This window comes from Myxocyprinus asiaticus, chromosome 12 (assembly GCF_019703515.2).
Source record: "Myxocyprinus asiaticus isolate MX2 ecotype Aquarium Trade chromosome 12, UBuf_Myxa_2, whole genome shotgun sequence".
Taxonomy (NCBI): domain Eukaryota; kingdom Metazoa; phylum Chordata; class Actinopteri; order Cypriniformes; family Catostomidae; genus Myxocyprinus; species Myxocyprinus asiaticus.
Genome location: NC_059355.1, coordinates 28326746 through 28341349, shown reverse-complemented (window position 1 = coordinate 28341349; position 14604 = coordinate 28326746). Strand labels below are relative to the sequence as shown.

The following is a 14604-nucleotide window of genomic DNA, read 5'->3' as shown; positions in this document are numbered from 1 at the left end:
CATGTTTTCAGAACACAGCATATGCAAAGCACACAATTTTAATAAGATAGGCTGCAATTTTAACACACAAGCTAACAGACAATAGTGTTTGCAATGCCCTGGATGTTTGAATAAGTAGCAGTGCTTCAACAAAGACATTCAAATACATGTCAGACTTCAAAGAGAACGACAAACATAATAACAACAGATCTTATTATATGTATACCACATGGGAGGCTATTTGAATAGCCATCACGCCACAACGCCCTTGGAGCACACAACAGACTATATAAATTTGGTTTACTTAAAAGATGTTATACTAACAATGACTTGCAAAACCATGAAGTGACTGAGGGTTAATGGGTTAAAACATGAGGTGGTGTTTGCTGCACTCACCTGTGCAAACAGGTAATCAAGAGATGCGGCATCCAACAGGGGGGTTCCCTCAGGGCCCTTCTGTGAGATCATACCCCCTTTTTGTTTGCTGAGAGAGTGTCTCCAAACTGGAGACTCTATCTCGCTAGTGCCGTGCCAGTTTGTGAAATAAAACCTGGGTAAACAAGAAAACATTAGTTTTAGAGGATTTATGGGTATGTCAAAGAGAAAGGAGGTAAAACAAGTAGGCAAATATGTTCAAGTGTGCATGTGCTAACATGCCCACATGTTTACATGATCATGAATGCATTCATAAAACCATGATGACAAGAGAAGATACACTACAAAAACATTTTAAACATAAAATACAGGGTCATCACAAAGACTGACATTGATATAACACTAACATATGGTGCATACGGTGCACAGGTTACATGCAAAACACACCACCCTGTTGCCACGCGAGCAAGAGCTCATTGTAAACAGGAAGTAGTACGAGTGAGAAAAAAGTTCTCTATGCCACAGAGGAAGAGAGGGAGTGCAAAGGTTGACCATAACCTGTTTGTGTGCAAAACAGGTAAGCTGTACACGGGGAGACAGCGGCTCTGTACCCACCGCTGATTTTGAATGAGTAAATGACTCTTATCTTAGTTTTACTGGCGAAAGGGGGAAGTTAAGGGGATCCTACATTTTAATCTGCAAAGAATCTTTTAATGTTGAAATTTCTTTCAGAATAAGAGAGGATAGAAACACTGGCGAGATGATTTCTATCCATTTTGCTTTTTATAAGAGGAACACAGTTCTTGTTTTGTCTTAAAGCTGATGTGTGGAATTTTTTTGATGTTAAAATTCTTTCCCTTAACCCAGCTTAATATGCAGAGTCAACTATACAGCAAGTAAGCCATTTGTAGGATGATTTTATCAAATCATTTAATTTCACCAGGGGTAAATTTCACTACAAATATACAAAAAAATAATAATTTACATTTATATTTTTCTTAATTTTATTTTCTTGTCCAGACAGGAGGATTTTAACAATATTAAAATTCGTACTGTCAGTCGATTAACATTTTTAAATCATGATTAATTGCATAATTTTTCCACAGTTAATCGCGATTAATCGCAGATTTTTGAAAGTGCTCAAATTTGACTTAATTTCCTGTCAAAATGCATGCATTACCTTCTTAGAAAAGAAAATATAAAAATAATTCTTTAACATTTTCAAAACAAAGCCTTCCACAGTATAAAGATAGAAATGCACTAAAATAGCACCAAATCAAATAATGTTTCCCAAAGTCTCACATCCTGTCTACATCGGACGTGAGCAGCGCATCACGTCAAAACAATAGAACCCCATTATATTCAATGATGCCGTCTACACTGGAAGATCCGCTGAGGCGAGTCTGTTACGCTGACAATAAATGGGTGTTGTAATCCATTTTGCGCTGCACATGCTGGCGATACTACACAAATTAAACGGTTTAGAACATTCGTGCCCACACATGCAGTGTAGACAGCATCAAGCCGCGTCAACGGACGTGCCCGTCATTTGCCCCCATAGGTTGCTTATTCATTGCAGTGTGCATTAAATCTCTCAAACTCGAATCCTCCACAATAATAATAGGTCGGCAGACTGTGGCTATCTGCTTTGCTACAGTCGTGAAGCCGCATTCATGATTCTTGTCAGGGCGTGAACCACATGAAAAGTGCTTGCTGGCAACGTCACATTCTGCATTTGGTGATGGTTAAGACTTGACGTGCTTCTGTGGTAATTAAATTGCACTACAAAGTACTTACAGAGGCTGTACAGTACTTGCTTTCTGTCACAAGTCCCATCTAGGCTTGTTTTGTACAACAAAAAGCATTAAGAGGTCCTTTCACCATCACTTGATCACTGACACGGAATCGCTGTTTTGTGTGTGCGTGCGCACGTTGTGGTGTGTGCGTCAGTGTAATGACCCCGGGCAGAGAGATTCCACCCTACTCCAAGTGTTTAGAAATAACATGGAGCTGAATAAAATGTCAGAATCTGATGTCAAATCGGTAAATGCGTTAATTGTGATTCAATTGTAATTCACCTTTTAAATTAATCACGTTAATTTTTAAAGCTCTAATTTACATATATAATTACATATTTTTTTTGCATTACAGTAATGGGACTTTAGAGGGAAAATGTCCTTAATGGTCCACAAAACATTTTCTTTTCAAATGTAAGGTTCAGTTTTTAATTATTTTATTTTTTTGATTTTGGGGTGAAATATGACCCAGACCTTTCTTAGTGAGATTTCCCCCCACTCCAAAAAAAATGCTATATGTAAATGCTTAGAAACTTTGGGAGTTTTACAGCAGCAATCTTCTTGCGGTCTCTCACCTCATTCGGTAGTGAAGTTTGATGCTGGTCTCCTCTGTGATCTTGAACACATGATTGGGAGCATACCAGACATCCTGGCTCTCCTCATATAGAGCAAACAGGTTGTGGCACAGAGGTGAGATGTCTGGAGAAGTAATTAGAGCCTGATTAGAGTCTTACAGTTCTCAAGAGCAAAATGTCCCATCAGTGTTTCAGTATGTCTCCATGATGTCTGAGAGGAAGTGCTTACAGCTAAATGGTTACTGAGTAAATTTCACTTTACAAGGGTATTTAACAAGCTTTTACGGGAACATGACACAAGAATGGGTCGAAGGTTAAACACTGATATACAGAATGGAAAAACAGAACAGCAAGTACAGGAGCAGGTACAAATAATTTCAGTCATCTTAAAGTCAACATGAAACGTCATTCATAACCCATTTTACTTTCATAATGTGACATATTTCAGAGTGAAACAGAATATTCAATGAGGAAGAAAAATGTAGGGCCTTTATTTTAGCCATCTGGAACTGACTGAACTGTGAGAAGTGACCGTGCCATGCCAGAATGGAGTCGGCACATACTTTTAAAGAGGCCTGACCAAGACACAGTTCACTATAAAAAGTATCTCCACGTATCCCAATGGTAACGCTGTTTTTATTTATTTGCTAATTATCAGTTATTTGCTCTTATTGCTATATATACTATTAAGGTAAAAAAAAAAAAAAAGAAGCAAAGCAAGATTTTAGAAACTGCATTGCCTATAACAGTAGCCTAAAACAATGCAAAAATAGCTATTAGGCTATTGGTTAACATTAAAAAAAAAAAAATAGCTAGCACTGCCTTGATATCATTCAAACAGGAAAAGTTGTTTCAGAGAAGGGGCAGGTTATTACATTTTAATGATAGTACACATTAAGGTTTTTCTTCAATTTTTATTTAATTGATTTTTGGGTTTTTAAATAATAGCCTAAAGATGTAGGTGCACTGGTAAGACTTGATACTTGTTTGGACATGATGTGCAATATTCCTTGATGAAAATGGTCAGATCTTAGAATCATAGTAAACTCTGGGGAAATAGTGACAAAAAAACAAAACAAAAAAAAAGTGTTTACACTAGGTTCAAACTTTTAGGAAAGCTCCATTTCCCTTGCTGTAATAAAGTTGAGCACGAAAGACTTTCGAACCTTTAAAGTAAAACCAGTGGCTAACTACAGGGTGTAAAAGCAGACTGCAAGAAACAAACACCATTGCAGTTCCTCTCCTGCTGCCTTTTTGTCTAATATGAACTTCCCTTTCCTCTCTCACGGTCCAGCCGGTTTTTGTCCTTGGTCACAACTTTGAGAAAATTCTGGACATTTATACCCAGCAGTCATTTTGTGGCTGAGTATTGATCAAGAGCCAAACGGACAGATATACTGCTGCACTGTGGACTTGGGAGGAGACAAACAGGGAGTTATTGGTCAGCTGTAGTGCTCCTCATCCTCAGGTCAATGCCTTCCCATAATTCACCCGTGTCACATGATAATACCAACAGTAAAAACCCTTTAAGTTCCTCTTTTGTATTCTGTGAAATGCTGATGGTACAAATCCCCCATTCCTCAATCACACAATCTAAATCTGAAACTTAATGTGTGAAGAATGCCCCTTTATATCTCTGTGTTGAACCGTATGAACCTAGATTTTTCTTTTTAAGTCCATTTCCCTTCCTATACATGCTTGTTATTGATGAAAATGAAAAAGACCAAAAATACAACCGCAAAAGTGCACTTATTTTGTAAGAAATGGTTAAACTGTACTCTCAGCTTAAAGAGAAACTATAGGAAAACCCCTCTGAGTTATCACTCACCAAAACTTGTACTTTTTATATTTTTGTTTAGAGATGTCAAAAGTACCGACACTTCGTTACCAAGTCGATACTAAAATATATATATCAAAAAATATTTTTGGGCTCTACACAGAACTAGGCTATACACAGATTTGGTAGCAATTTGTGCTAACCAGCTGTGCCTGAGACAAGTGACAGGAAATTTTGTTGATCGATTGGTTTCTATTTCTGCAGTGTTGTGCCCGGCAGACTCGCCAAAATAGAAAATTACGTAAAATCAAATATGTTCTTATTGGCTGTGATCATGCTGCATCGCACAGCAGTTTCACGCTTCATGTAGAGAGAAAAACTGCATGATGCTGGAATATTATCATAACATGTCTGGTTAGGAAACTTTAGTTATGCTAATATAAAATTATTCTATATTATGTTCTTAGTTTACTTCATACTTCGTTCTTGTTTGTTATTACTGTTCACCTCAATTATAACTCGAACTTGAAACAAAAGTTTAATTTACTGAAAAGTCCTTGAAGGCAACAAGCAGTTTTCATTTTAATGTTACTATTTGCATTAATAACTTAAAGAAGCATGTTCAATAGCATATTAGTTTTTGCTGTGGTACCGAAATTGACATCAAGAATCGTGAAATTTCACTGGTATTGGTTGTCGACATTTAGAGCTGTCACGATTATGAAATTTTGCTGACGATTAATTATCAAACAAGTCATTGCAGTTATGACTGTTTTAGGGCTATGACGATTGTCTCTTTTAGAGATTTCACAATTGTCGTAATTTTATCAAAGCACACCCAGGAACATTTGCCATTACATGATCGTTAAATTAAAGTGAAATCAGAGCGCTTTATGTTCACTATCAAAGTTTATATTTGTTTGTTTATATTTTCGAGGGAGTTTGACATGAGCCTCTGATGATGGCGCACACATCAGTGTTTGAGAAGTGCTTCACACTCTTTTCCAGACAGGAGCTGGTCTTGTTGACATCCGCGGTGCAGCTCAGTGATGCTCAGAGCTCAACTGAATGACACACAAATGTGCCGTTGATAGCATTTATATATTCGATTAAAATTCCCTTATTTGGGCAAATGTGATTGGAATTTGAAGTGCACAATAACCACGGTTAGATTAAATAACTGCGATCAGAAGATTATTTAATAATTGTGACAGGCCTATTGACATTTCAAATTGATATTTTGGTATCATTACAACCCTGTTTTAGTAATACCATGATACAACCTCAGTCAGACCAGTGATGTATAGGATGAAATGATGCATCACTGTGAAGAAAACGAAGCATCATATTCATACGGTATGTCCTGAAAGATGCATTTGAGTGGTATACTTAAGTGCATAAAACACGTGTTTGGGCAACCGTCCAAACACTTACGGCATCTCTTGGCAGCCTCCACGCACAGGTCCTCCGCAGTGTGGCAGTCTTTGAAGTACTCGAGCTGGTGTGTGTCAGGCAGGTAGAAGTGGATCTCCAGTCCTTTCATGACAGCCGGGACAGACATCTCTGCCTTCCTCTGCTTCTTCATCTTCACACACAGTTGCCTGCTCAGCTCCATGACTGCTAGTTCTGGCATCAAGACACTGCAGGACAAACAGAGAGAACAGAAAGCTATACTGGTGAGCTGTGGGTCCCAACAGGGATAACAAACTATTGACCACATCTGAAATAACCTCCCATCCCAAGAAGTTACATTTATAACAACATCATATCTGAAGGAACCATTAAACGGTTAAAATATAATATTGAGATATTGAGAGCAGAGATCAGTCAAATGACTCTCTAAACAAGTAGATGCTTAAATACCTTGATGGTTAGGCACACATCTACTAAATAATTAGCTACTATGCAAGGCTAAAATAACAGTTTTAACTACAGGTGAAAGTGTGATATATGAATAATTCAAGGATGCATATTGTTTCAGAGTCTTAACCCCTTCAAAGGTGGGCAATACCTCTTGTTGATAATGTAGCCTCCCAAATTCAGCAGTCACCATTGAAAAGAAGAAAAAAGCATATGAATAAAAAATATGAATTTTGGTCACTGGAGTACTCAACAGATAAATGAATCGAGTACTCAAGTAGACAGGGTGGAGATTGAGTAACTTCCGTTTGTTTGTTTTTTCAGTCTACACAGACATCAGTCAGATGGATCAGTCAATCTTTGGCCATTGCATCTCACTTCAAGCATGAGCGTTGCACTTTAATGGCAAAACCATGGATCTGGGAAGTCACCAAATATATTAATCAGCTGTCCTGGGTGTGAAACTACCACCCGCCAAATGCGACGAGGCAGACTCCAGTTCGCATGCTCCTCGTCCAAATGCAGGAATTTAATGCAAGGGTAATTTCATCTACCTGCAACAGGCAGGCGACCTGTAAGAAGTCTCAGAGTGACATGTCAAGAAATGCTGTTAGACACAAAGACACGCTCTTGAAGAAACACACTTCATTATATTTTTAAGAACAGACAAAAGAGAAGCTGTCAATGTCCGTGTCTGATTCGCTGTTTGTTCAGAGGCGTACAGCATGAGCCTGTCTCGTGGAACAGGCGCATGTAAAGAGTTATCACTCTTTTTTTCTCTGTTTCATTCCTTTAAAAACTGTTTGCAAGAATAATGTAATCTACGAGAATGCTGCAAATGATCTCCAATCATCTCAGGAAGTGCTGTGAGTTTAGTTCCCTTTATTTCAACGTAACAGTTCACGTTTAACATACATTGTGAACGCAACTCTGCAGGTTCATAAATATATATATCTTTGTATTAAAGAAACAAAGATGAAAATATTATTTTATGATTTAATCACAAGACATGTTCACCTTGAACCTAAAATTAAGTTCTATTTTATTTTTTTTAGGCATTAACTGCATTACCAAAACACAATTCAAACACAAATTCAATAAGAACACATTTGGCAGCATTATTTTCGGAACACAAGGGAATTTATTAGGTTTATTTATTATGATTATTATTATCTTTAAATTTATAATTGTCTTTAGATCTTAATTTGTAAGCTATTCATAATTTTCCACCTGTTGCCATCATGCAAGTATCCGTCAACGACAAATGGGGCCATTGGAGACGACAAATGTTTGGATTTGGGGAGGTGGTTATATAAGATTTTTTGATCACTTCGTTATTTTAATTGCTTTTTTTTTTTTCATTTCATTTAAAGTGCATTTTGAATTTAGTTTAATTTTTTCATGTTTCAATAAATTATTTTTAAAGCAAAATCTATAAAGCAAAAATATTCACCAACCCTCAGCAGGTGGGTTGACGATGTAATCGGATACTGCAATATCTTTTTTTACATATCGCCCAGCCCTACTCCTTTTTTAGGGCTGGGTATCAATACAATTTCCCGATTTGATTTGATTCTGATTCACAAGCTTTCAATAGAGCTTGACAGAGCTTGCCCACTTTTTCAACCATCTAGATCTGGATGTATATTTTCCATAGGCTTTTTATGAAATCCTTCATAAAAGAGTTCTAAGCTATGAACCAAACCAACCAGCTCTGAGTTGTATTACAACATTACAAACATTGATTTGAAGGAGGAAAAAAAGGACAAAAAGACAAAGGTTCAAAGACTTTGTGTACTTAACGTCTTTCACTAGGTGAATGAAAAGCAGTTACATAAAACTACTGATTTTAGGTTAAGTTGAGAAACAATTTATTTTACATTTGTTGAAAAATATTCTGATATATACGAACAGAAATGTAGATTAAGGGTGAAGGGAGAACAACTCGATTGCATCATTGGAGTGGGTGGTCACTGCTAGGCTTGTATGGCGGGCTTCATTGGCTGCACTTTTCTGATTGGCAGATCATTCTCTCCTGGAACATGTTGTTGGCATTCTGCTATTAAACACGATTTTTAAACAATGAAGTTGAAATAATGTGGACTAATGACTTCAACAGAGGCATCTACCATTGATGAACAACCTTGGAGCTCATGGTAGTTCTGTCTTTAAAGGTTTATAAGTTATGGTTAAAAATCAATTCATCATGGGGCCTGGATTGCTCAGTGAGTATTGACACTGATTACAACCCCTGGAGTCGCAAGTTCAAATCCAGGGCGTGCTGAGTGATCCCAGCCAGGTCTCCTAAGCAACCAAATTGGCCAAATCTGTGGACGGAAATGCCTTGTTGATGAGAGATTTCGATAGAGAATGGCCAGACAGGTTCAAACTGACAAAGTCTATGGTAACTCAGATAACCGTTCTGTACAATTGTGGTGAGAAGAATATCATCTCAGAATGCTATTCGCAGCATGAGGGGGACCTACGTAATATTCACAGGCAGGAGGTTTTAATTGTGTCTGATTTGAATATTCTGATTACAACTCTACAGTCAACTCTGATCCTAACTGAAGCCTCCATTCCTTGAACAATGGAATCACTTGGAATCAACGGAAGTAACATATACTTGATGTCCCCTCAACAGGTGCCCTTACATGAAGCAATTAACTCAACCGTTTGTCCTAGGGAGAACAAGAGGGAGGATAGAACAAATGCTTCTCGCATCTGAATCAGATGATTTTTACTCAGTGAATCTCCCTTCACGCTTTTCACGTAACCCTTGTGTGAGATGTTGACAGACTAAGATCCCTGCTGGCATGTGAAAGGACTTTCCTGAGATCAATGAATACAAAAATGTACTAAGATAATTACATAAAAATCTAATTGGGACCAGTTAATGACCACATTTGTCTTTAAAGTGCCTTTAGCCTGACAAACCACTGAGAAGCCTCTTAATTTTCCTGTGTAAAATATTGGTATAATGAGATCACAACTCCCACTACAATAGTCAACGCATGGTTCCCAAAGCTCTAATAAATACCAGTCAGGCAGTATCAGTGATTGATGACCATCTCTCTGCTGGGAAAATATTAACCTCTAAGTGGGAAGATCCTAAAAAGGGAAAAAACGCTAACAAATGAAATCGTGAACATCATTAGGATTCCTTGAGTCTCAACAACTGCTTTGTGACTATTTCCTAATTTCCTCACACACACACACACACACACACACACACACAGTGATGTGCACATCCACTTATGTTGTTTCTATCATCGTCTCCTGTGAAGGTGGTGGTGGTGTAGTGGGCTAAAGCACATAACTGGTAATCAGAAGGTTACTGGTTCAATCCCCACAGCCACCACCATTGTGTCCTTGAGCAAGGCATTTAACTCCAGGTTGCTCTGGGGGGACTGTCCCTGTAATAAGTACACTAAGTCGCTTTGGACAAAAAGCATCTGCCAAATGCATAAACGTAAATGTCTCCTAAGGTGTAGTGGTGATTACATAGTCTAGTGACACCAAAGGCTCCATTGTGATTGTTGCCACCTTGTGGACCAACTTATTAGTGCAAATAATTCCCAGCGCATACGTATTCTGTGCATTCAGAGTACACACGGCTAGAAAAATCGGGACACATGCGTTCAGTGCTTGAGCATTCTGCTGATGACGAAATTTGTGTCATGCATCCTGTGCGCATTCAACTATTTCGGTCTGACCAAAGTATAAAGTATACTTTATACATGTAGTTAAAGGACTAGTTCAACCAAAAATACAAATTCTGTAATAATTAATTTACTCACCCTCATGTTGTTCCGAACACATATGACATTCTTTCTGATGCCAAACACAAAAGATGTTTTATGAATAGAAAAGAATGTCTTTCCTATTCAACGGCAGTGGATAGTGCCTCACTTTAAAGCTTAAAAAAATTGTTATTGCAAAAGTGACTCGTGCATCATATTGCAAGTCTTCTGAAGGCATACAATAGGTTTTGGTGAGAAACAATCCATAATTTAAGTCTATTTTAGGGCCATAATAAAAATTCAATTTTCTGTTTGATTTTTTCTGAATTCCATGTTTTAAAGTTCAATTAAATTTTATATAAAAAAATAATCAAATAAATTCATGGTACTTAAATCAATCAAAAACAGAACAATTACCTTTTAACATCCATAGCATTATTTAATCAAATGAAGTGCTTGCAGATCCTCCATTTTTATGACTGGATTCTGTGATTCGGTCTGTGTATTCCACATCAGGCAAATCATAGGGACTTGGACTTTGCATTGTTTTGCACTAAAAACAATTTAAGTTCTCACATGAACATGCGAGCCACTGTGTACTTCTCGTATGCACTCACAAATGTGCAAAGGATGTCAACCCTTTCACCAAAGCTTATTGTATGCCTTTAGAAGACTTGGAGTTATTATGCACGAGCCAAATGAATAACTTTTTTTTACTTATTTTCAAGCTTTAAAATAAGGCACTATCCACTGCCATTGCATTGAAAAGATGGACCACAATATTCATTAAAACATCACCATGTGTGTTCCACATAAGAAAGTCATGACAGTGAGTAAATGATGACAGAATGTTCAGTTTTGGGTGAACTATTCCTATTGAGAAGCTCTCCTTTTCAAAATCTCGTGAGTCAAGTTAGCTTATTTTCTCATATCTAGAACAATGCTAAATATTCTTTGGAACTTGTTTAAGGTATTTTGAGGGGATAAAGTTTAAGGGAAAGTTTGATATTCTCCTGCACACTGTAGATATGATTCTACAACTGTTTTTTTTACAACTCGCAGTGTTATTCTTCTGTTTACTTGTCGGCAGCTTCACTTCCTGAGGTGTTGACTTGCTGCTCACTGATAAAGCCATGGTTGCTTCTCCACCGCTTTAGACCCTGCAACTATTCTGCAGGAAGACCTCTCGAGTGATGCTCAAGTAGATGCGGTATCTTGCTGTAACTATTTTATCCAGCTTGCAAGTTATTTGTACAAAAGTGAAAACTAGTGAAAAGTATTTATACAATCTAAAATCGAGGTAAGTTTACAGATAAGTTTTCATAGATGGCATATATCATATATACTGTATCATGTAGCCTATCATTGGGGTTTTTGCTGTCATGTATAATAGAATGTGAATATAAAAGTTTTTGTATTATTTATATCATATGAGTTATTTATGCTTTCGCAGTTAAACAATTTAGTTTAGTTAGTGATGTCTTTAAGCATTTAAGGATCTTGACAGATTTTTATGCAGGAACAGTCAATAATATGTTAGATGAACTAAGCTTGACCCAATTCAGACTAAGAGCAAGAGAAAGCTTATCAAAAGCAAAACCTACAAAATTACCCTTTTTCAAAAGAATGATATTGAAATAACAATGACAACTGATTATATGTCATTATCTTAATCTTTATGTTTTCATATAACTACCTGATTCTGTAATATCGACAATGCATGTAAGGAATGACACATATCACTTTCACTAGGCACTGCTTTTGTGCCAAATATGTTTGGTTATCTTTAAGCCTGCATTATGGACTAAATTATGCATATCATATACTGTGATGACATCAAACGGACACTAAGAGGCAAACACCGAGCACAAATGAGCAAATCTCTCCCCTACATCCGAGTTATAAACGGTTAACCTTTTCTTAATGTTCCAAAATATTTCATCCAATACCTAGTATTTAATGAAAGACTTCTATAATTTCCAAAACTGTTAAACAAAATGTTAATTCTGATATAATTCAAGTAGACCTAATCATTACTACTAAACTGAACATCAGTTGATCCATTCCATGTTATTTAAATATATTCATTTTAAATCTCACAAAAAAAGATAATTCTAGAACTTGCTTCAATATTTGCTTATTAATACTATTCATATTTATCTTGTTCTGTTATGTCATGTTTTGTGCTTTATGTCAGTTACACTGATCAGCCACAACATTGAAACCACCTGCCAAATATTGTGTAGGTCCCCCTCGTGCCGCCAAAACAGCGCCAATCCGCATCTCAGAATAGCATTCTGAGATGATATTCTTCTCACCACAATTATACAGAGCGGTTATCTGAGTTACCGTAGACTTTGTCAGTTCAAACCAGTCTGGCCATTCTCTGTTGAACTCTCTCATCAACAAGGCATTTCCGTCCACAGGACTGCCGCTCACTGGATGTTTTTTTTTGTTTTTGGCACCATTCGGAGTAAAAAGTAAAGAGACTGTTGTGTGTGAAAATCCCAGAGATCAGCAGTTACAGAAATACTCAAACCAGCCTGTCTGGCACCAACAATCATCCATGCGATTATCTAATCAGCCAATCGTGTGGCAGCAGTGCAGCACATAAAATCATTCAGATACGGGTCAGGAGCTTCAGTTAATGTTCACATCAACCATCAGAATGGGGAAAAAAATGTGATCTCAGTGATTTGGAGCGTGGCATGATTGTTGGTGTCAGATGGGCTGGTTTGAGTATTTCTGTAACTGCTGATCTCCTGGGATTTTCACACACAACAGTCTCTTTACTTTTTACTTCGAATGGTACCAAAAACAAAAAACATCCAGTGAGCGGCAGTTCTGTGGAAAGAAATGCCTTGTTAATGAGAGAGGTCAACAGAGAATGGCCAGACTGGTTTTGAACTAGGGCTGAGAGATATATTGAATATTAACGATACAATCGAGATAACTTCGCTTTCGTGAATATCGCAATGGTTTTAATGTGCTTTAATTTTATAAAGAGCACATCAGCAGACTAATTTAACGATCCTTCAGGGCTGCACAATTAATCAAAATAACATCAAAATGGTGAGTTGGTCATATGTGATTATTAATCTACAAAAGGCTGTGGTTTAAAGACAGATAAACATGGTCTGTGTGTGATTCAGAACAAACAGTGATGCACTGATCTGTGTGCACGCACATGTCGGCGCTCTCAGATCAGTTCACGTGCATTGTGAAATCAATGTAATGCAGGTTCAAGCATTCACGCAATTCCAAACATTAGTAACTGCTACAAGTTATTATACAAATCTACAAAAGTGGCATCGTATAAGAGAAGAGGAGATTACAGCATTTCAGGAAATGCGGAACATTGTGAACTGTCAAATACACATAGCCTTTTCAGTGTCAAAATAAAAACCCCAGGTGGAGGTGAAGTAAACAGGATGGAAATATATTACTTTTGTATAATGCAAATCTAATAATCAGAATAATAATGATAATTCAGCATTATATTATAATAATCAACCTGATGTGTCCCACAGCAATAATTTAGTATTATGCAATGTTCAGCTGGGGTTTCAAAAATAAGTCAGTAAAGTAGCTTTGCACTCCTTGTTCATTCACAAAAATGTATTGGTAAAAACATTTGAAGGATAGTTTCAATAATTAAAATTTTAAATAATGCTTTTTATTAAGCTACTATGTATTATTTTAAATGAAATATAAATATAAAGTGCATAACAGTGAAAATTGAATTTAATTCTCCCTTGTTTATTTAATGAAAAACTAATTATTTTTAAACAGATTTTTATATAATGTCTTTAAAATATTGAATCTGCTTGGCTACAATGGCTGTTTGGATGAAATGATGTTTCCTCTGATTAAAAAAAAACATCTTTTGAGCCATTTTAGAGCAAATACATAATTATAGAGATATATATTGAGTATCGTCAACAGGTATATATAATAGAGATATAATTTAAGACATATCGCCCAGCCCTAGTTCGAACTGAACAAGTCTACGGTAACTCAGATAACAGCTCTGTACAATTGTGGTGAGAAGAATATAATCTCAGAATGTTATTCTGAGATGCGGGTTGGCGCTGTTTTGGCGACACAAGGGGGACCTACACAATATTAGGCAGGTGGTTTTAATGTTGTGGCTGATCGGTGTATAGAAGCACATACCACACAAACCCTTAAATAGACACTGCCACAAGTTTTATTGTCTTAAGGGTCTCATTATTTCATTGTAACATGAAGCATCTCAGAGTACCACACATGAACTATTTTAAAGGGAAATTCCACTCACAATGTTCAGTGATGGCCACACAATAAACCCAGTGAGTCTCTAAATTTCTAGGTGCCAATAGGTAAATAATATGACTAAACCCACCTTATAATAGATGTGTGTGTGATTTGGCAGTATTGTTATAGGGACCAGCTAAGCCCTATGGCACGCTAGCAACGCCAGAGAGAAACAGACTATTTTATTTATATAAATTCCGCAC

General features: G+C 36.9%; 1 protein-coding gene across 4 annotated transcripts in view; it reads right to left on the bottom strand.

Annotated features, from left to right (window-relative positions):
* LOC127449392 (tyrosine-protein kinase JAK1) overlaps window positions 1–14604 on the bottom strand; it is a 50136-nt gene that overhangs the window by 28529 nt on the left and 7003 nt on the right. For all 4 annotated transcript variants that reach the window (XM_051712779.1, XM_051712780.1, XM_051712781.1 and 1 more), the window contains 3 exons: window positions 5937–6142; window positions 2726–2849; window positions 376–529 (listed from right to left, as the gene is read on the bottom strand). In XM_051712779.1, coding sequence (XP_051568739.1) covers window positions 376–529; window positions 2726–2849; window positions 5937–6142 — 484 coding nt within the window. The remainder of the gene's footprint in view (window positions 1–375; window positions 530–2725; window positions 2850–5936; window positions 6143–14604) is intronic.